Raw genomic sequence first — 22,716 nt, forward strand, 5'->3', positions numbered from 1 at the left:
AAACAGGTACCACCCAGTGTGACATTTCAGATATTAAAAAGAAAGAAAACTCACGAGACAGAATAGAATTCTGCAATATCCATAAGGGTAAATTCCTAACCAATCAGTAACGAAGAATATAATAGGAACCATGCTGATAAAAAGAGGAATCCATTGTTTTTTAATGGAGATTTTGGGAGAAAGGAGTATACTGTTTAAGTTCTTTCTCATGGTCAAAGGAAAAATGAATACATTTTCTTTGAAATTAAAATGAACAAAAAGACCCAACAAAGCAGCACTAATATAGAGATTTTATTTAAACTGTATTGAGTTTTTACAGCACATTGCATGTTTGTCACAACGCAACTGCACAGTTTGGATTTTTGGCCACATCATGTCACTTACACCCACAAGAGCTCTGAAAGGAGTATTTGATGAATACATCTGAGCAGAGAGCCCAGAGTCTCTCTCTCCAAGGCCATGCAGTTTGTTCACTCATGGGACAGTCCCTCAAAACAGCCATACAAAGTAGACAGATACAGTCTCCCCAACTGTTACCAATCTTACTTCTCCTGAAAATGGGCAGAGTGAAGTGCAATGTAAGTCAAGTTCATTAAAAAGCCACTCAGAACTGGCAGTAAAATTTTAATGATTGAGAGAATGCTTAGAAGAATTTTATGTATCATAGACAAGAAACAGTTGTTACTTTTTCAGTGATCTCAGGAATTTCCCAGACACAGGCTCTCCATTATTCAACTCCATCTAAACAAAAAAAGTTCTGCTAGGCTGACCTAAATATGCCAAAACTTTTTAGGTTACATCCATGGCAAGTATAAAAGCAGCACAGATGTTTCTCTGTAGGACTGAAGAAAAGATCAGGACAAATAACAATTCTTGTTCTAAATCCTAGTTGTTTTTGAATGAAAAAAATTATTTTTCTGGAAAGCAACATGAAATTTGCAGTTTGGCAGATGGCTGGCTACCATAATCTTAAAACAAGGTAAACCTAAATGCAATTCATCTTTTATACACCAACAAATTAAGGAAAATGTATAAAGGAAGTCCTAATGGTTTCCTTATAGGCCAAGGAGACTGTATCTGTCCCAACCAAGAACATGGCTATATCACTGTATCTTTTGGTTAAGTGCCACTTAACATATTAAGTACATAGTAAGATGAAAACAAAAACAAAAAACAAAAAAAAACCCCACAATGTTTGGTCCAAATGGACACATTTTCTCTTCCAATTTTGGTATTAACGCTTTATTCTCTTCTGTTTGGGTTCCATTGTTAAGTGCACAGAAATAGACAGCAGCATTTTCTACTGAAACCCTCACATACCAAACAGCATATTCTAGGAGGTAAAAACCAAACACTAAATTCTACCTTCAAGGTGTCAAGTGTTCAGGATAAGAAGCAGTGTGACCCAGAGGAGGCAGCAGCCAAGGGAAAGACAACATGGGGGAAGTGGGTGGTGGAACAAAACCAAAAACAAACAAGAAAAAAGTAAAAACCAAAACAAAACCCATTGTTTCATTTTCATGCCAGGAGAGGATCAAGGTATAGCTCCTGTGGTAGCACCAGGACAACTAGGAAAAGTCAGGCGCAAAGGGTAGGGCACAAGTCAGCAGATATTTCACAAGGATCATTTTCTTTCCTGTCTCCTCATACTTCACAGTGCATACCTCGAGAGCTGCCACTGAGTAACAGAGACTACTACTTTCACAGCTCAAGCAACTGAGTTTTGCCAGGACTGGACATGAGCAGTCTTCCTCTGCTCCTAGAAATGTCTCACTCCCTAGAACTGTCCCCTTAAACTGAATATTCACTGATGGTGGCCAATGAGCCAAGTGAAAAATACATCGAAATCTCCACTGGCTGAACCAGTCTTTAAACCAAACTCCACAGAAAGACAGAACTAATGCAACTAGAGGGAGTGCCTCTAAAAACTGAGCCTTCATGCACAGACACAGAGCACAGAGATACGGGGTATATTTCATCTCAAATAGGATAGGAATTCCTATCTTATACACTATAGTCTGCTTTTTTTCAAGGCAGGGGAAAGACAGGTCTGGTTATCACTTGGAGTTTGGTTATACATATGCCTTTCTATTGCTGTTTGGGGCACTTTGCACCAGGCAGTATCTATGAAATCATCACCTTGTGATCCCTAGAAGAAAGAAGCTGGAGTCACCAACTCTACGTTAAGCTTCCAGACTCTGTATCTGGATCAGGACCATTACCCCAAGGTGAGGGGTCTCACCAGTAGAGGACTTCCTGCCCAATTGGAGTTCCTTGGCTCCAGTCTCATGGTACCAGGGAAGATTTCTCAAGACGGCAGCTTTGAGCTCTGTGATTTCATGAGCCACACCAAGGAACCTTCGAAACTACACCTGAAGTAAATCCTCCCTTCAAACCTGCTAAAACTGGACAGATCATCTCCTCTGGCATTCAGCTGGAAGCCGTGGCGATGGGTTTCTTCAGGTGTTGGCTCATGAGTTCCCGGGCACGAGAAACTTGGATGTGTTCGTAACATGAGTTACAGACGAGAACTGGGTCATAGAGTTGCTGATCAGGAATGGGCAGTTTTAGGTGGCAGCATCCAGCACAAAATACATTCCCACAATTTCTGTCAAAGAGAAGAGAGGTCATCAGAAACACCAATATACAGAGACTAAAGGATAGTCTGCAAGGCCTTACCTGAGTCAATGAAGAAAAAAGCTGGAAGAAAACAAAAATAGTTCCTATAAAGCTATCTCTATTTTCAAATGAATTTGAACGAGTTCTAACTGCACTGCTTTATGTACCATATTGAATCATATAAAACATCATCTTACCTGCAATGGTGTCTTCGCTTGGCCAACCAGAATTCACAGTCACAGTTATAGCAATGTGATGCCATATGGTCTGGAACCCAGCGAGTCACCTGACGGAAGGCACAAGGAAAAATTTCAGGCCCTTGTCAACAGAGTAGAAGAAAAACACCGCAACAAGGAAAGCACCCCAGGAGAAAATGGCAAGGCCGGTCTTTATAGTTGGCCACAGCTTGCCTACAAAGAAGACACTCAGCTGGGGGAGCTCAGACTACAACATGTTACTCATCTCTGAAAACTAAAACTCTCTGGCTCACATATGTTCTCTTCATGCATTTTCCTTGACATACCTCAGTCTCTTTCTTATCAACAGGTTCCCAGCTTGCTTCTGAAAGGCAGTCTTCACTGTGATCAGAGCCAAAATCCTCTGTATCACTGCCATCTGACTCCTTCAAACATGTCTAAAGAAAAGGCAAAGACATCATAATTATCACTAGCATTTATTGTTTACTGTATGCCAGGCATGTTCTAAGTATATTACATGCATGAACTTATTTAATTCCCCACAACAATCTTGTGACGTATACTGTTGTTATGCACGTTTTATAAATAAGGAAACTAAGGCATAGGGAAAGTTAAGAGCTCATAAGTAGCAAATCTTGTATTTGAACATAGTATTCTGGATTCAGACCCATGCACTTAACTGATATGCTATATCCCTGTGTAGAAAGAACACCCCACTCATGACATTCAAAACCATGATTTGGCAAACCATGACCCATAAGCTAAATCTGGCCTACTGACTGTTTTTGTAAATCAAATTTTATTGAAACACAGCCACACTCATTCATTTACATATGGTTGCTCCCATGCTACAATGGCAGGGCTGAGTAGTTGCAACAGAGACCATATGACTCACAATTCCTAAAATATTTACTATCTGGCCCTTTACAAAAAAAGTTTGTCAACACCTGTTCTAAATCATCACCCTGAAGAGTAAAATAAGTTGGTTAACCCTGTCTACCCCACCAGCAAAGAAGTAGACAGCAGGCAAATGGAAAGGCCACGGGAGAAAGGGAAGTACCTGTGTGGATAGGACGGTATCATGGGAAGGGGAAGCTGGCTTCCAAAAGCCCCCTAGGACTGCTGTGCCAGAACCAGGTCCCCTGACACAGCAGAGCCAGATGATTCTCATCATCTCTCACCTGAATTATTCCAAAGTGACCAAACCAGCCTCCCAACCAAAGTCTCAACTGCCCCATTCTCATCCAGAATACTAGAGTAGCATTCTTCAAATACATATTTTATCATGTTACTCTCTGGCCTAAAATTTCATTGCCTACCAAATAAGACTCTTCATAGCTGATCCTTCCAGTCCCCATCTGCTACTCCAAAATCCCCTCCCACCACACTCCCATTTCACTGACCATCTAGCTAAATACCACACATTCCTCAGCACTCGGCTCAAGCATTATCTTCTCAGGAAAGCCTTCTCTGGCTTTTCACTTCCTGCCCATCCCCCATCCAGCCCCAGTGCCCTAACACCTGGTGCCTTGCATGATCATAACACTTAAGAACATCATACTAATAGTTTACTTGTCTCTCTCACTAGATTGTGAGATCCTTGAGGGGCAGGAATTATGCCTCTCATCCTATGGCAAATAACTCGGTGGTACGAAGTAATCCAATGAACGAATGCTAAGTGGACGGAAGACAGGACGGATAGAATGAATGAATGGATGGTAGTAGGTAAATACTTACAAAATCATCCTCATAGTCCATGGGGGGCTCTGCTGGGGGGGCACAGCAGTGACGGATATCCAGCCTCATCTGGAGCTCATGCACCTGTCGACGTAGCTGCTCCACCTCTTGCTTGTAACTTGCTTCAATTTGCCGTAATCTATGCTGGATCACATCCGTGGGAAAGGGGAGTCCATCATCATCCAGGTAGAGAGGAGGCACAGGAGAAGGGCAGCTCAGTGGTACAGGCTTTGTGACGGAGATCTGCTTTGGGTGACCAGACAACCATATTCGGTTGTTTTTTCCTCCTGGACCAGTACAGTGTCCACTGGAATGACTAGAACACACAGGTGACTTCACTCCTTCTCTCTGAGCCCACTGGCTCCCAAAGCAGGACCCTGTTGCCCGCATCTGCTTGCTACTTGACCTCTTGCTACAACAGCCATAGGAAAGCAGCCGCCGAGGAGTGGTCTCCCCACTCGGGAATGAAGTCACCATCCCTTGGAAGCTGTCCCAGTTGGACCCTAGAAAAGAGAACTCACTAATCTGGCTCTGAGAAATTGGCTTTCGGACCAATTCCAATGGTATTTTCCCAAAGCGAGGGTTTTCCAGTAACTGCCCATTCTGACTATTTCCTCTTTTGCCAGTGTCTTCCTCCTCATGGATCAGATCCGGCACAGAACTGGGGTATTCCTGGTGGGAGATACTTGCCCCAGAACCTGGAGGATCTTGGCTGAGGAAGCCAAGCCTTGGGTCTAGAGGAGTTTGGCAAGGAGCACTCAATGGGTTGCAAAGGGTGCTCAGACTGTGATGGGGAACACGGCTGGAGGGCACACTTAACACCGAGTCTAACTGGATCTGTTGGGGGGTGTCTCTAAGGGAGTCCTGGGAAGGCTCAAGAAAATTGCAAATTCCATCACATTTGTTGGAAAAGGCCTTAGAGAGAGCACTGACAGCATCTTTTTCAGGAAAATGTTCAGATGGCTCCCCTGTGTCATCTAAAGTCCTATCCAGCTCATCCTGGGCAAGAGGGTCTAGAGCTGGTGGCTTCGTCTCTTCTAGGACTTTGATCTCAGGATCAGAGGTATTGCTCTTCACTTCTGGGGGCACCACGGTATTAAGCAGTTTGTAACTTGGAGAACAGCTTTTGTGGCTCTTGAAAGATTTGTTGCTCAAGCAATCTTTCTGGCTGCTCGGCACAGGGAGAGAAATACCCATTTCTCCTACATTCTGTGGAGGACCTCCTGCCCCGGAATCCACAGAGGTTGTCTCTGATCCCTCAGGATTGCTGTGCCAGGGCTCCAGACCTCCTCTGACCTCCTGACAGTGGTTATTCAGGTTAGGGTCACTGGATGTACGAGTCAGAGGGCTGCTTATGTCACAAACAGACAGAAGATCATCCATAGATCTGGTTTTAGGTAATCTGAAATGACAAATACAATGCTTCCAGCTCAGGAAATGGGAGTCATCTCTGGTCTATGGAATCGGGTCACCAGAGCAATATCAGAGTCAAAGTTCACAAAATAATGACATTTAAAATTATAAATAACCCATGTTCACTGAAAGTCAACTACACAAAAAGTGTAGAGCATGGACCCTGTTGTCAAGAACCCAGGGTTTGTCTTCAGCTTGCCAGTCCTCACCCTACACAATCTCCCTGGGCAATCTCAATCTCAACCACTTCTATGGTTTCAGCTGCCTTCTACGCTGTCTTCTAACTCTATTCCAGCTAAGACTGGGATACAATCTCAAACTTATATATCCAACTGCTTCTATCACTGTAAAAGAAAGAAGATGGGTTTTAGAGTTCGATAATGCTGGCTCTGATACTGATTGGCTAGAGGACTACAGCGAAGTTATTTAACCTCTCAGACATTTGATTTCTCTGTAAAATGATAATATAAATTATACCTCCTTACGTTACTAAAATAATTCAAAATACAGGCAAACCTTATTTTATTGTGCCTCGCAGATACTGCAATTTTTACAAATTGAAGGTTTTTGGCAATTGTATGTGGAGCAAATCTATTAGTGTCATTTTTTCCAATATCATTTGCTGACTTTTTATCTCTGTATCATATTTTAATTAAGGTATGTGCAGTTTTTTTAGGCAAAATGCTATTGCACAATTAACAAACTACAGTATAGTGTAAACATGACATTTATATGCACTGGGGAACCAAAAATTTGTGTGACTCGCTTTATTGCAATTCTCACTCTACTGCAGTGGTCTGGAACTGAACCTGCCAAAGTATGGATGTATAAGCAATCAACCACAAACTAAGACGGCACTCACAACCACCCCATTTAGACAACTTACTTTATTATAACTTATCCCTCCACCACAGAAATAAGCAGGACAACATTTTACAATCACTTAGCAGCAGCAACATGCTCCTTCTGACTCCTAAATCACCATAGAAACTTCCCCTAGCATACAGCATTCAAAGAACTCTAGAGGCACTTGTGCACCCAAATGGGCAATGGACATTTAAGAATAACCACCCTGATTTTTAACACAGTTCAAAAGTCCTTAAAGCAACTAAGGCCACTCATGCTTCCTTTAGGGAAATTCACCTATCAACTGTTCAATATTTCAACCCCAACCTGCCTATATCTCCTCTTTCTTCCCAGACTGGCCCTTCCTTTCAACTTTTCAATGTCTATCAGTGGTACTAATATTTCCCAAGTTTCTGAGTTCAGAGACTTGGAATCTGTCTTTGATCTACCCTCCTCTTTTCTTCACTGCTACCAACCAACATTCAATGAATTGCACAGTCTACTAATAACTTCTCTATGATGTCTCTGAATTTAATCTTATCCCCTTTCCAGGGACTTGTCCCCTTATATCTGAACTGATGCAACAGCCTTCACTGGTCTCTGTGCCTTCAACCACCCTGACTTGCTTTTTAGCGATCACTGATAAGTTCTCCAAAAATTCCACTGTCACCAGGTCACAGTGAGTTCCTATAAAGACTTACTACTGTCAACTGAATCAAAACTCAGTGTAATGTTCCAAGTCTTGGATGAACTGGCCCATATTTATTTCTTTTTATCCCCCAAAATAATCCCGGCCAGTTCCAGCGAGATTTTTTATTTTATTCTCTCTCAAGTATCCAACCACTTTAGAACCCTCTCCAATAACCTTGTTATCCAGCTCATACTCCCTTTCATCCATTTATTCATTTGTTCACTTAAATATTTACTGAAGCACCTATTATGTGCCAGGCCCTGGACCAGAATCTGGAGACACAAAAAGGCATGGTTCTTGCCTGGTCCTTCATGAATATGTCTCTATAAATAGCCACCAAATAACCCTTATTATTTCTCATTTCTCTAACCAACCTTAAACTATACGCAGTCTTATTTGCTTAGCTGATGACTGTTTGACTTGTTCTCGACTTGTCTGTGTCTTATCTTCTAGCTTAAAAGATTCTCGAAACAGGGACAGTATCTTCTACTTCTTTGATACTGCCCATGTAACCAAGTACAAGATTAGACAATTTGTAGGTATTCAAGATACATGCATTGAATCGAAAAATTAGATAAGGATTTTAAGCAATGATTATTAATTGGGTCACTGACCCAATTTATTAAGGATTTATTAAGGATTTCTTAAAGTTATGGCCCCTCTCCCTGGAAAAATAAACATATGAGCCTATACCTAAATTCTGCACAATTCAGGGAGAGGATTCACCCATGCCCTAAAGACCATCCATGTGCTCCTGACAATGGACCTAGCTTAAAAGACCCTAGAATCTATCATTTAGGGTGTTGAGTAGTATGTTTTCCTTTATAGCATTCAACCAATAATGTAAGTTATAGTTTAATTAAAAAAAAAAAAACCTTCAGCCAATAAGCAAATATCAAAATTTGAAATGTACATATCGTTTGAATCAGCATTTTCACTTCTAGGAATTTATCCTGCATAAATACCAGCACAAATAAGTACCTATAAGGAGTTCATTAAATCACTCCTTATAATAATGAAAACGACTAATAGGAAACCAGTTATATAAATTGAAACACTCTAATTTTGGAATGCTGTGCAGCCACTGGAAACATTTAGATAGCTTTATATGTGCTAACATGGAATGACAGCCATTATACAAAGAGAGAAAAACAATTTGCTTTCGTGCAAAACATGATACTGTTTCTGTTTTTAAAAAACATTTCTACATATATTTTCGAAGAAGTAAACAACCAGTAGGACATGCACTGAAGTGTTAGCAGTGGACATCTGTGAGGATTAGGAAGAAAGGATTGTATTTTCTACCTCTATATTGTTTTCAACATTTTTTAATAAGGAGTATATATCACTTTTATAATTTACTCAATCCCATCCCATTCCCCAAAAATATATATTTTCACAAATACTCAGCTAGGAGACAACATTAATTTTTATGTCTCCCTTTAAATTGTGCCCTCTTTTTGAGGGAGGCATGTAAAAGCCATTCCCCTTGTGAGAATGCATTTCCCTGAGAGTCAGATGCTCCTGGAAGCTAAATGCTAAACAGAGCAACGGCTTCTACTAAGGATAGCGAGGTCCCCATGCCTGGTATCAGTGAACAAAAATTAAGACCATTCCCACAAACCTTGCTGAAAAAGTCCTTCCTGCTTCATTCTCCTCTCCCCTGCTTGGTAGGTCACATGGGGTGACAGAAGCAAAGAAGTTAACTAATCTTATCTAAAGAAAGGACCTTGAAAAGACACAGCATGCACCCCAGGCTAGCGGCAAGGCTTGAGCCAAGTTTCTTCTTTAACTGACTCAGGAAGTTGCTTTTAAATATCTCATAAAAGAAATATCTCATAATGTCAACTTTGAGACAAGACATGAAGCAGTACTGCCTGCCTTCCTACTGGGGAGAGGAGAGCACAAGAGGCGTCTTTCTTACCTGTCCAGAGAGCGGCCAGAAAACTCCTGGCTCTGAGCCATAGGAGAAAGGTAAAGATCCATGTTCTCCTCCCCAAGTGTGCATGGAGATGAAACTGGCAGATAAACAGCTGTCCAGAGGTGCAGTGCTCGGACATGACACACAGGGTGCAGGACCTAGGAAAGCAGCATGATGTTAGTGTTTGTAAGACATTCCCAGGCCCTCTTCCTTCACTAAGCCTTTGACCCTTTATTTCCCGCCCCAATTCAGCCTGTCCCCCCTGTAGGTTTCCAATCAGTCTAACCAAGTCTGAGCCGGGTGTGTAGAGAAAGTTATGGAAGTTCTTATTGCCGGCTCGCAGGAGAGCCCACACAGAGCAGGTCCGCTTGTAGATGTTACGCTTCTCTCGCTCGCAGGGGTTGTTGGCCAGGAACGTGCCATAGAGGCAGGAGTACGTGTGCTGCACCAGTTTTACCTACAGGGCAGAGAGAGATTGCACTTCGGGGCCTTGGGTCAACATTGCTGTCCCACACCCTGGATTTAAGACTTACCAGGAATGCTTCGTTAAACTCAAACAGGCAGGGAAACTGCTTGAGTAACTGATGCACAGAATCGAGCCACTGGAGAAACACAGGACATTGTTCATTTTGGTCCTCTGCATTCTCCTGGTGGCCACAGCGATCTCCAAACTTGTGCCCAAAATCCAACCAGTCAGACTCCACTAACACTTGGAAGCCCTGTAGAGAAAAGATGGTCTAAGCCTTGGGCCTCTCTGGAAAGGCTAGTGTGCTGCTCCCCAGGGGACTGCCCGAAGCAGGAAGCCGGCAGCTTCCAAAGAGGACCAAGACTGACCTAAACTAGAAGAGGATGCAATGCTACAATGTCCTGTGCTGAAAGATCCCCAGGACAGATCCAGAGGATCCAAGATATCCACTTTCCCCACCCCTATTCCCACCCCCGCCACCCTGATTCCCTCTGTTCTTTCCCATTCAATCCCTCTCCATACCTCCAATGTTCTGTAGTATGGGTCCAGCAGTATTTTGGCCAGGGCTACAATCTGTGGCGTCCGGTCCCAGCCATCTGAGCAGTGTACCAGCACAGGCCGGCCTTCCCGGTCTACTGTATTAGCCACCAGCACAGCTGCCTTTAGCATCATGGACAAGTGCTGCAGCCATTTGGTGCTCTCCAGTGCTGACAACCAGCTATGCAGGAGCAGAAACCAAGTCTGTCACTAATGGTGCTGAGGCTACTACAGTCTCTCCACCACCCATATCCAGATGCACCCAACTAAGCCCAGAGTGAGGGATGAAACCAAGAGGTTGAACTCATGGCTTTTTTCCTAAGAAGAATCTAACTGCAAGGTAGGGCAGATAGGACCTGGTGCAGAGAAGAGTCTCTTGGGATCAAGAGAGGAATTGGGTAGTATCACATACACATTTAGATATTTTCTCTCCCTAGTTCTGTGTTCTTTGAGTAGGGCAACTGGCCCAAACAAAAGGAATCCAATATTCTGTGATTGTGCCAGACTGCTGGCCAAGAATTGGAAAAGTGTTCTTGGAACTGGCCCCCTGCACTCAACTCTCCCCATCCCGCAGGTACCAAACTTTCCATCTCCCCATCATCCTCAGAGAACATGAGGCACCAGGTAAGGAATGGGACTGGGTCACCATTATCATGGCTGGATGAACTGGATGAGGGATGGAACTGGAGCAGGGAACACCTACTTGCTGGGATCGGGCATCTGGCTACATACAGCCCGGAGGTACTGGAAGCTGTTCCGGATGGCATGGATGTTGGCCATTCCCATGAATACAACCTCACAGTTGGGGTAGTACTCTGTAGATAAAAGAGAGGAGAATGGAGATAGGAGCACGTTCTGGAGATAGGTATCCAGCATAAAAGAGATTCTACTAGGCAAAACTTCCCTGGCAGGGCAGAATACTCCAGAAAGGCACCTAAATATACTCTTAAAATCTAAATCACTCTCAGATTTAGCAATAGTAAATTTAGTACTACTGAATGTAGCAGTAGTAATGACAGTATTAATAACAAATAGTAGGAGTACTAGTAATGACAATATATAGTAAATACTCAATAAATAGTAGCTGTTCTGTACCAACATTATATGTACATAAACTCTATAATCAGCCCACCAACTTTGCAAGGTATTTATCATCCCCATTTAACGGATAATAAAATAAAGCTTAGACAGAATTACCAACTTATCACGGTTCATAGCGAATAAGTAGCACAGTCTTGATTTCAAGCCAGATTTGCTTGGCTCTTTCCACTGAACAGCTCCCTCCTCACATTCCCTCCTCACCAAATCCGCCCAGAGCACAGGCTGTGAAGGCCGGCTACAGACACTGGGAAAACACACTACCTTCGCATTCACAGCCTCCACCCTTGGCCCGGTTGGCCACAGCTGCTGTATAGGAGCGAGCATCAAGGATCAGCAGCTTCTGAGGGGCTGTTGTGCTCTCCACCCCAGAGCACGCGGTGAGGGAGGAGTCTAAAGACACAGCAAGAAAACCTGGGGTCAGCCCGCCATCCAGCTGCACCCTGGTCCTATGACACTCCACCTCCAGAAAAGGAGCATGTAACTAGAGGCCCCTCACAGCCCCTCACGGCCTCCCAAAGGGTGGGGACCCGACACCCTTGAGTAGTTTTCTTCTTCCCATCCTCTCACCGAGGACTCCCTGGGAATCAATGAGGCCAAGGTGGGGGGCTCCTTCCCCTGCCAGCACCACCCATAACTTACCAAAGTCAGTGTCGCAGGCTTCGCTTGTGTCACTATTTCCGGTGCTGGGGGCACCCCCAGTGGTCCTTGTCCCTGGGTCCAGGGCACAGGCTTTGGCAATGGATGTGACCAGGTACTCATCATCAGCGTTGCGCCAGCCCCACCAGCTGATCTCGGGCTGGCTGCAGCGGGCAATGGCGGCCCCGTTGCGCAGGTGTCTATCAAAACAGGGAACCCATCAAGCCCTTGGCATCTGCAGTCTGCAGCAGCCTACCATGGGGACCACGCGGGCCACACTAACGTCTCCAGAGCCAGCAGGGCTGCCAGTTCATTCAGGCCATCCAAAAGCCTGTAACCCCTCTAGTGCGTTTTACAATTTATAAAGCACTGTCAGGTACATTTTCTCAAATGGGCTCTGTATTCCCAAGGTGACTTTGACTCATCAAATCTGCACAGCAGTTGTTTCAGGTACAGACATACAGCAGGAGAGCAAGGCCTCAGCCAAAAGCATGAAAAACTCTAAACCTCACAATTACTACCTGTGTCACTCTATTTTAGCTACAATATCCTAGAGGTCAGCAAACTTTTTCAGTAAAGGACCAGATAGAAATGTTTAGGCCTCCTGAACTACATCCAGCTTTTATTACATCTGTTTTTGGTTGTTACAACTTTTTAAACATGAAAAACCATTCATAGCTCACAGGCCATACATAAATAGGCTGCAGGCTAGATGTGGCCCATGGGCCATAGTTTACAGATGCCTATTCTATTGCAATCTCCCTCCATTCCTCCCTCCCTCCCTCTCTTTCTCTCTCTCTCTCTCACATATGCACACACACATCCTCAAAAAATAGTAAATAAACTCCCCCAAAGCCTCATCCATTGGAGAAACAAAACTGAAGCAGTTTTTGTTTTAAAATTATTTCGTGATCACCCCCCATAAGGTATCAGTTTCCAGGCTGCCCCAAGCCTCTTCTGACTCTTTCCTTATTGCATAAAAAACAGCCTCCCTCCTTCCCACTCCTGCTTCCTCACCTATACACGACCACGGGGATCCGCTTCCAGGAGCGGAAGGAAGCCACATTCTCCAGCTCTTTATCTGTGATCCACACAGGAACCAGCAACTTCTGGGGGTAACTGGGGCACAATCTGAGGGGAGACCAGAAGGGGTCACCAAGCTGGATGTAAGCCATGTAATAGCAAGACCCACGTGGATGGCTGTGTGGGGAGAGGGTGAGAGAGCCCTCCTCCCTCACAAACCTAGGAGGCTGTGCCCAACATGCTTTATCCATATGTGGAGGAAGTGTGGGTTTGGTTTAGTGCTTGGTGCCCCACCCCACTCACTTGTAGTTGCTGTTGATGTGTGAGACTCTCCAGACGTTCTGCAGATCAAAGCCCATTCTCATGAGCTCCGCCTCCTGCCGACATCGGATGTGCTCTCCTGCAACACAGCCCCCTGGCCTGTCAGCTTCCAAGACGGATAATGGTCAGGGGTGGAGGAGGGATGAGAACCAAGGGACAAGGAGAAGCCTTCTGAAGAAAAGAGCCTGGCCTTACCTGGCTGGCACAGGTGGGTGTGCTGGTCTTCCTCAGTCAGCCCCAGGCACCAGGCGTGGTAGGCGAAGGCAAAGAGGTCCTCAGGCTTGGCAGGTCTTGCTGTGGCCCGGCTTAGCCGTGAGAGCCATTCTTGGCACTGCTTGAATGTAGAGAAGTGGCACCTGCCAGGCAAGAACCACAGGCTTGCGTGAGGTAAGGGGTGGGGGTGTGCCATGGGCTCATAAGGTCAGAAACATGGCTACAGGACAGCTGTGGGGAGAGGAGGCTGGAATGCATGAGGTGAGGCATGGGGACACTGGAGAGGACCAGGGAGACTGGCCAACATCCAAGAGAAGTTGCCTCTGATGACAACTCTCTTCCCAGGAACTCCTGTCTTTGAAATACACTTCTCCCCTCTAATGGGGAGCTATCATTTCTCCTATCAAATCTAAACACCCCCACATGGCCCTGCGTGTCTGCATCCCTTGTCCCTTCCCCACCAGATCAGTGTTTTCTCCTGACTCCCCGGCACACACCTGCTTCAGGTGGGAGGTCCCCACTCACATTGTCCCTGTCTCCCTGTTTCTACACTTCTGCTTGGTAACATCACCCTCTCTGCCTCGCCACATCCAACCCATACTTTGAAAACAGGTCCAGTCCCACCTCTTTCTTGAAGCCTTCCCAGGCTACTCCCTTCCACAGATTCTTTCTGCTCTTGATCCTTAATGTTCTTGGAGTATTAAAAATAAGTTTTTCCATAGCATGTTGCCCACACGTTAAGCCTTCCTTCAGCAACTAAACTTTAACCTCCTGGAAGGGAAGAGCCTTGCAGATCCTCCTCCTGAATCTCCCACCAACTACTATGTGCTGAGCACACAGCAGGCTCTACACCGGGCATCCTTGAATACTCCTTGGAGTCACTGCAGACTTCTCTCTCTTACATCCAGTCTGTCAGCACGTCCTGGCAACTCTACCCTCAAGACACATCTACAATCGATCGGCTTCTCACCATTTTGACTGCTCCCACCTGGACAAGCCATCACACTCTCTCACCTGGGTAACTGCAACAGCCTCCTAACTAGTCTTTTCTGCCTTTGCTTTTGCCCCTGTCCCTTTGGTATATTTTCAAGAGAACAGCCAGAGTGATTCTATTAAAACACGAATCGAATCATGGCTCTTTTCCTCAAAACCCTTCAGTGGCTTCCTGTTTCCCTCTACATAAGAGCCAGCCATTATGATAGTGTGCAGGGCCCTACACAGTCTGACACTCCCCTTACATCTAAGACCTTACATCCCACCACTCTCACCCACGTGCACTCCACTCCAGTCATACTAGTCTCCGTGCCATTTTCCCAACATGCCAGGCACAGAACACTCCCACCTCAGGGCCTTTGCACACACTTTTCCCTCTGTCCGGCACACTCTTCCTCCAGAAACACGCATGGTCACTTGATTCAAGTCTTGATTCAAATGTCACCTTGTCAGTGAACCCTTCTGATCAGTCTGTTCAAAGCTACACCCTACACTCCCTAGCACTCCATACCCCCTTTCCCTGCTTCCTTTTCTCCCCTTACACTTAGCATCATTTAACCTATTTTACTCATTTATTATTTACTGCTAATTTCTCTCCACTGGAATATATAAGCTCCACAAGGTAGAAATTTTTTCTCTATTTATTTCCTACCATATCCCCAATACTTAGAACAGCATCTAGCATAGCGTACAGTGCTCAATAAGTATACATTAAAAGACTACATAAATGAGTCAACAACAATGAAATGCTCTGTGCCAAATATCATCCTCAGTGCTTTCTTACATATCAACTCATTTCATCCTTACAATGACCCCATGAGCTAAGCACTCACATCAGGACACTGATCAGGATACTGGGGGTCAATAACTGGATGTTCCAACCCAGAACAGGGTTTTTGCCTTTTCCTCCAAATGGGGAAAGTGAGGCAGCTTTTTTCCTTTTTGTTCCAGAGAAGACCTGGCAGCAGAGAGGCATGGGCCAGAGGGCCTGAATGAGGTCCCGCTGTTCTCACCTCACCACTTTGGAATCCTTGCAGGCAATGTGCAACTGGAACATATCACGACTCTCCACGCTGTCAATCATCCGGAGGGGGACCTTTAAAGAAAGGCGAGCTGAGGCTCAGACCCCCACTCTCCACATCCCCACCCCAGCCCAGGTGCTGACTTGGCAACAGAAGGAAGGAAACCAACATTTAGTGAGGACCTGTTAGGTAGCTGGTGACTGTGCTGGATCCTTCATGTGTGTAACCCCAAATAATGACCATTATAACCCTACAAGGCCTAAGTTTTCACACCATATTAAGGAAAAAATTGAACCCCACTTGGGTGGGTTGACCAAGGTCACAACTAGTAAATGGCAGTGCGGAAAAAGAACTCAGGTTTGCCTGACGCCAAAACCTGTGCTCTTTCAATGATGCTGTTACATCCGTTAGAAGGGCCAACAACAGCAGAAGGGAAGGAGGGAAGAGGACAAAGGACAATGAGACAGACAGACAGACAGACCTATCACTAGGTGAATGTGGCAAGAAAATGAGGTCACTGAGAGACAGAAGGGAACCCCAACTTTTTTGGAGACATGATCAGGTAGAACCTTGGAGCATTCCCATCTTGAACTCTGGCTTGGGTACATGGGAACAAAACAGGCACTCACGTTGATGACAGAGTCCTTGAACTTGATATGGAGCCGGTAGTTGGAGATGGCAATGAGGGCATCAGCTGCCCGGCCCAGGAACTCCACTCCCTCACCCTGAAGCACTGTGAAGGGCACCTACCAAGGGGCAGAGGAATCCTCAGTCCAGAGTGAGTCACTCTCCCGTTCCTCTCAGCTCCTGCTCTGTGAGATCCCCTTCGGAGAAGCTGGGCAAGGCTCTCCATGGTACCTCTCCACGGTAACGGTACCAGGCAACAGCCGTACAGGAAAGCTGCTTTTCCTTCCCTGGGGCCAAAGGCTCCACAGTGCACATACAGACAGACTCCCCTCCCTCCAGGGACTGGGGAAGAGAAAGCCAGAGCTTCTGGTACGAGATCCCCTCTGAGATCTTTTGATGAGGGGAGGGTTATTTTTTAATTGGACAGGAATCCCCACCTACCTGGGACCCCAGCTTCTGCTTACCTGCAGATTCTCCTCCTCCTTCACTAGTTCCTTGGGAGGAAACAGATCCTTGGCTTGGATGTACTCCAGGCTGGGGGGCCCCTCCTCACCCTGTGAGGAAGGTCACATCCCTAAGTGACCAGGGTCTCCTTGGTCCATCAGTCCTTATTCTGCTCCCTTCCACAACCAATGCACAGCCCCACACACAGCACACACACACACACATAACCCTCATATTTCTAAATGTTTAGGTCTCCAGAGGAGGGAAAAGAGAAGTCCGGTTTGACTGGAGATGGGAAGGGATGGGATAGAGGGAGTACTCAGGTTAAGCCTAAGGTCCAAGGAGGAACTGGGTGTCTGTGATCCTCAAAGGGGGACTCTCCTGCAGAAACAAAATTTCCAAAATGGAGGAGGAGCAAAAACTAAAGAAAAGAAAAATGTAACAGAAAAACAGGAGTGGGGGTGGGAAAGTGCCTTCCTGAGAAAAGGGAGCCAGGTGTGGCAACTGGTTATAGAGACGGAGGGAAGTCAGGCACTAAGGCCCCTGAAGCTTCAGTCTTCAATCTGGTGGAGGAAGGAGACAAAAAGGAGAGGCTTGGGGGGATTCAGTCCCATGCCTCTAGAGGGCCTTGATGGATGCTTTCCAAAGGTGTTTCGGAAGGAGGATGCTACGCTTATCTTTCTGATAGGCCCACACTGCTAACGAAGCACCCACCACCTCCCAAGCAACCTGTCCTGATCAGAGGGGAATCCCTGAGGAATACCCACAGCGAGCAGAAGTAACTCCCCTCCCAACCACCAGGGAGAGAAAAAGAGGGGATCCACGTGCCTGGGAGGAACCAGGAGACCCAAGGACAGCCAGGGGAGAGAGGAGGCCTGGCAGGCACTGAGGATGGGGGAGGGGTGGGGGGGAGCATCTGAGAGGACAGATGGGGGAAGCTGGGAAGGAGCATTAGCCAAAGGGGGAGGAGAAGAGGGTGGAATGATGCAGAGGTACAGAGCGCTGCAGAGGCAGGGAAGATAGAAAAGAGAAAAGCTGTCTGGGGGACAGTCAAGGAGAAAAGACTAGTGTTAGGTGAGGGATGGGGTGGTGGAAGGGAGAGGGGACTGGAACCCAGGAGACGGTTCACAGATGTCCTGTGCTCCCGGAGCAGCCCTCTAACATCGAACTAGCCACATCCCACATCCCCAAGCAAGCATGCAGCGGGTGGGACCAAGATGGAGAAGGCTAGGTAAAGGGATGTACCCCTGCAGGGCGGGGCCTGGAGATCCGCAGTCAAGGGCAGCGGCTGTTGGGCCGAGATGGGTCACAGAATTTCCACCCCCAGCCTAGGACAATCCGCGGTACCCAAAGATTAAGGCAAGTTCAAAAAAGAAAACCTACGGGGCCGGGCCGGGGGCCTTGGGAAGGAGGATGGGATGAAATTTGGAATCTCAAGGACTGGCCCTGGGCGGGGCTGAGAGTGCAGCAAGCACTGGGGGCCCCGGGCCCCCGCAGGCGGTGCCCGCACTTACGAAGCAGCTGAGCATGGAGCAGGAGACGCGGGCGGTCAGGCTCATGGTCGCGGGCGGTCTGGACCAGCACACATGTCCCCAGAGCCGCTGTGCTGCCCGCCAACCTGGAGCGTCCGCCGCATTCCGGCTGCGGGGTTCGCCAGGTGCAGCCGCGGCCAGGAGGCGAGCGCGCCGGCGGCTGGGCCTGGCAGCGGATCCCGCGCGCCTGTCCCCTCCTCTTCACAATGGAGCGGCCCCAGCTCCGCCCTCCCGCAAGAGCGCGAAAGGGAGGGGAGGAGGCGACCCGAGCGCCTGGGACCGCGCCTGGAAGGCGGAGGCAGGGGCGGGACGGCTCCGCGAGGGCCCCGCCCACAGCCCCAATCTCCGCCCCCTCCGCAGCCCTTCGGCCGCGTGGGAGGACGTTCGCCTCCAACGCGTGGGGTATTTCCTGGGTCCTGACTGCTGGACCTCCCTCAGACCACGAGGGAGGGGGAGGCGAGACCGCTAACGTCTTTTCATTTCCCACTTCCCAGGTGAGCCACCCCAGGCCCCTCTTTTCACAATATCGGTGCCGGCGCACTCTCCTCCTCTGGGACTTCCCCAAGATGGAGCTCACCTACCTTCACCCCATACGCTTTCCACTTTCAACGCTTCCTCCTTTCCCTCCAAAACCTCCACCCACCATACTCCATCATCTCGGCGTCCTCCAGTCCCCTGTCCTCTCTAAATCCCACACCCTATACCCTCCCTTCTTTTTGCCTCTGGGAGTGGACACATGGCCTAGTGCCAGGTTGGTCACTCGACATTCCTGAGAGAAATCCTCTGAGTCTTATTCCAAGGTCCCTGCCCAAACCTTTTCCTTTAACAATATCTCTCCCTTCTTTCATAACCTCTGACGTTTGAGTAAGAAAATCTTTCCTGGTGGAGAAAATTTCATAAACTGGACTAGAGAAGATCTGGTACAATGGACCACAGGAGCTATACAAAAACATGACTTGAAACCTAGGGGTGGGAAGATGGGGGAGTTTAAAGGGCCAAGGAATAACGGGCTTGAAATAGTACTGAGAGTCATAGAAGAAGCTGGTTAGAACCCAAACTTATCCCTGTGCCTGCTATCATCCAGAACCAAGGGCTTTTGTTTTGTCGTTGCTTTTTAGAGGTGGGGAGGAATGAGAGAAAACCTGACATTTTATTAAATATCTTCTATGGATAGGATACATCCATAGAAGTTTTTGAGATTTTACCTCCCTAAAGCCTTTCAACCTTCCAAGAAATAAGTCTTAGCCTATTTTACTGATGAAACTTCAGGCCTAGAAAATATGTAATTTTCCTAAGGTGTTTAAGTGATGGTGTTGGGCTTGAAATTAGTCTGGGCTGTCTGCGGTCCAAGTTCTTTTCAGCGTATCACAGAAAAGACAAAGGAGAGGAGATGTCAATTAGTGGGGCCAGGACCATCAGATACCAAACCACATACCCAGATGGAAGGAAGGGATGAAAGGGGGCATCCTTTCACCAAACGAATTCCTTAACCTGTCCCTAAGCACGGGACACTTGACAAACTAACAGATGCAGCCAGAGCAACGGCCTGCTCTGGGGTCAGAGCCTGTAGCTCTCTACTCCCTTCTTATCTAACTGCTTCCTTCTCCTACTCTCAGGGGTTAAGAGGTCCCCTGAATTTGGAATAATGGCTGGCTGTGGCCTACACAGTGGCTTAATGGACAGCAGCACTCCAAAGCTGGAAAAACCCTCAAGTTTTAGTGGAGTCATTCCTGAAATAAGCACCATTATATTCAAGGATCCCACTATGAAATACAAGGACTTTGACAGAGATTCTACTAGAAACCGAAGAAAAGCTAGAGGAGGGGCTGTTATGAAGGGCTAAGAGAGCCAGTGGTGTGTAGGTAGTGTGGGGATGTTGTGGCATAGCACATGCAGAAAAAATTATAGCAGTTTCCTGCCCCTCTGCAATATACTGGCTGATGTTTTGCAATTTAAAGAAGCCCTAATTTCTTCACCTGTTTAGAAATTGAACAGAATAGTCTGGAGCTCAAGGCCAAAGAGGGATGGGACAGCTTCACTGGGGAAAGATCTAAGGATTATGAAAAACAAATGGTCTCAGGAAAGAGGGAGTACTCACCATTCTACCGTGGTGAGCGTCCTGGCTGCCTGATTCTCACTGTTAAGGAGACAAGAACATAAGAGTAAAGAACACCATTGATATCACCATAGAATCAACAGATGCCACACATCTACCCGTGAGCTCCAATTCCCTCACAGAGAATCCAGCCACAAGTCACGATGCCGGAGAGAGGCAGTGAAAGCTACAGGAGGAGAAAGCAACAAGTGATCCTGCAGGGCATGAAGTCAGCCATAAAGTTCTGGAACAGGAATGACTGTTATCCAAGATCATTAAGCAGAACTCAAGAGTCCAGATTCCTAGACTTAGAGAAGTAGAATGCTTCAAACCTGGTTCTTTGTGAGAAAGCAAAAACAACAACAAAAGAAACTGGCCAACTCAGAAGAGAGGCTGTACACCGGGACTTACTTCTGGCCCTGATGGGGGCGTAAATCCACAAAAAAATGATCTGCAGGTCTCTGAGTCTGAGAGTAGCACCCATCTGACCTGTTTACTGGGGGCAGAGTCCAGAGCAGAGGACAAGAGGGAGGGAATCATAGCCTGCGATCAGAGGGCAGCAGGGCTATAGAGGTCCTGCTGAGTGTACTTGACAGCAAGTGGAACAGAAGTTATTGGAAGCAGGCCACACATTTAACCAACAGAGGCAAAATCAGACCAGATCAGGCCTGGAAGTCAGCACCTGTCAAAATGGGTGCAGGCAACAGAGATTTCAGGATGGGGACTCCTAGGCCCACTTAGGGAAGCCAGGGCCAGATTGCATTGACAACTTTCCTCATGCCTGCTATCCGAGCTCAGGGACCCAGCAGAGCCCCGCGGGAGACTGCGGGGATGAAAAGCCTTCACCCGTGGCCATGCCCGCATCCCTGATCACAGGACCCTCCCTCATGGGGGAACCCGCAGGGGGCAAGGCAGATGTGCTGCCTAACCGCCCACTGGCACGCAGCCTCAAGGAGTCGGGGGGAGAGAAGGTGGAACAAGGGCCAGACCTGGGATTCCCAGGATCCCAGAGCTAGGGGATCTGGCCCCTGCGGGGCGGACCCGGCTGGTAGGGAAGCCCAGGTGCCCAGGTTCTGGGGGCGGAGCCTAGAGACTAGGAGGCGGAGCCCCGAATGACAGAGGGCGGGGCTCAGGAAAGCCGGTGGGGGTCCGGGGCGTGGCCGGGTAAGACGCGGTCGTGGCGATTCCCGGGTTGGCAGTGCACGGGACACAGTGACTCACCCAGGCGGGCGTCCGCCCGACCCTCCGAGGCCGCGCTCTCACCACTTCCGTCTTCCGCAGCTGCTGAGACGGCGGCGTCGACCCCACCACGGCGCCCCTCTTTCCAACCAATCGTATCTCTGGCCTATGGCCGCCCTGGCCAATAGCCACACCAAGTCTCGCCCCGCCCCCACCGCGCAGCTGCCGCCCTCACTCTCCACACCACTCATTGGCCTGGTGGGGCAGACGCCTTCCCAGTCTTTACCCTATCCGGTGCCGAAAGACGAGACTGTACCGGGAGGGAGGAGGTGCGGCGCCGGGAGAGGGGAGACGCGACCAATGGGAAATCACAGCGCGTCCCTGCGGCAGCCAACCGGAGAACAGTAAACGGGGGCTGCTGGCTAAGGCTCCTGGGGCCGGAAGTGGGGGAGGCCTGTCGCCTACTGGCAGCGCAATTGAAGGTGGGGCCTTGTAGGGGCGAAGGCCGTCACGCCCACTTCCGGCGATGACCCTGTCGCAGGGATATTTCTTGATAGATCTTGGGGAGCATCTCAGTCTATCCATTCGCGTTTTGGTTTCTCTGTGGTCATCAGGTCCCGAAGCCAAAAGACCCCGCAGGCTAAGAGCGGGAAAGCAGGGCTTTGAGGCCCGGTCGCGGTCCTCCACTATTGGCGGCGCTGGAATTCCCCATCCTGCGTCTTGACGGGTTCCGCCAACCCTCACCTTTTATCAGAGAGCCGGCTCTGCTGTCCTTGACCTGCATGGTGCTGTCACTATCGAGTAACGATATCTCACCCGAGAGTTAGAAAACCTGTACCTAAGATTGCCACTAGCTAGCTGCGGCCTCTGTAAAAGGGAGAGGGAGACAGGAGTGTCCCAAATACCCAGCTCTTCGCTCCTCCCTTTCTCCCTCCGGGAGCCAGAGCCGACAGGGTGGAGGATAGCCACTGGAGGTCGCCGTAGTCCCTCAATACCATCAAACGACGAGAGAACCGTTCACATTCTCAACGTCGACTCAGCCCTGGAGTGGGCCTGAGGGCTCTAAGGCCAGGACCCAGGGCCAAAGTGCCCTCATGTGTTTG

The 22,716-nt window shown here is 47.8% G+C and overlaps 1 protein-coding gene across 4 annotated transcripts; it reads right to left on the bottom strand.

Moving 5' to 3' along the window:
* Positions 1-278: 278 nt before the first annotated feature.
* MTMR4 (myotubularin related protein 4) lies at positions 279-21,759 on the bottom strand. Of its 4 annotated transcripts, none has more exons than XM_077164913.1 (19): positions 21,656-21,759; positions 20,438-20,476; positions 16,828-16,917; positions 16,366-16,482; positions 15,728-15,810; positions 13,704-13,864; positions 13,491-13,587; positions 13,182-13,295; positions 12,168-12,364; positions 11,790-11,918; positions 11,131-11,242; positions 10,413-10,608; positions 9,958-10,143; positions 9,711-9,881; positions 9,428-9,582; positions 4,554-5,955; positions 3,143-3,253; positions 2,817-2,905; positions 279-2,608 (listed from the first exon to the last, which is right to left on the bottom strand). In XM_077164913.1, the coding sequence occupies exons 2-19, from the start codon at positions 20,438-20,440 to the stop codon at positions 2,431-2,433; spliced, it is 3,591 nt and encodes a 1,196-aa protein (XP_077021028.1). In that variant the 5' UTR covers positions 20,441-20,476; positions 21,656-21,759; the 3' UTR covers positions 279-2,430. The 4 variants fall into 4 exon arrangements, with proteins under 4 accessions (XP_077021028.1, XP_077021029.1, XP_077021030.1 ...); XM_077164914.1 differs by lacking the exon at positions 21,656-21,759 and adding an exon at positions 21,424-21,472; XM_077164915.1 differs by lacking the exon at positions 21,656-21,759 and adding an exon at positions 20,846-21,362.
* Between the last annotated feature and the right edge of the window lie 957 nt (positions 21,760-22,716).

This window comes from Tamandua tetradactyla, chromosome 6 (genome assembly GCF_023851605.1).
Source record: "Tamandua tetradactyla isolate mTamTet1 chromosome 6, mTamTet1.pri, whole genome shotgun sequence".
Classification (NCBI taxonomy): domain Eukaryota; kingdom Metazoa; phylum Chordata; class Mammalia; order Pilosa; family Myrmecophagidae; genus Tamandua; species Tamandua tetradactyla.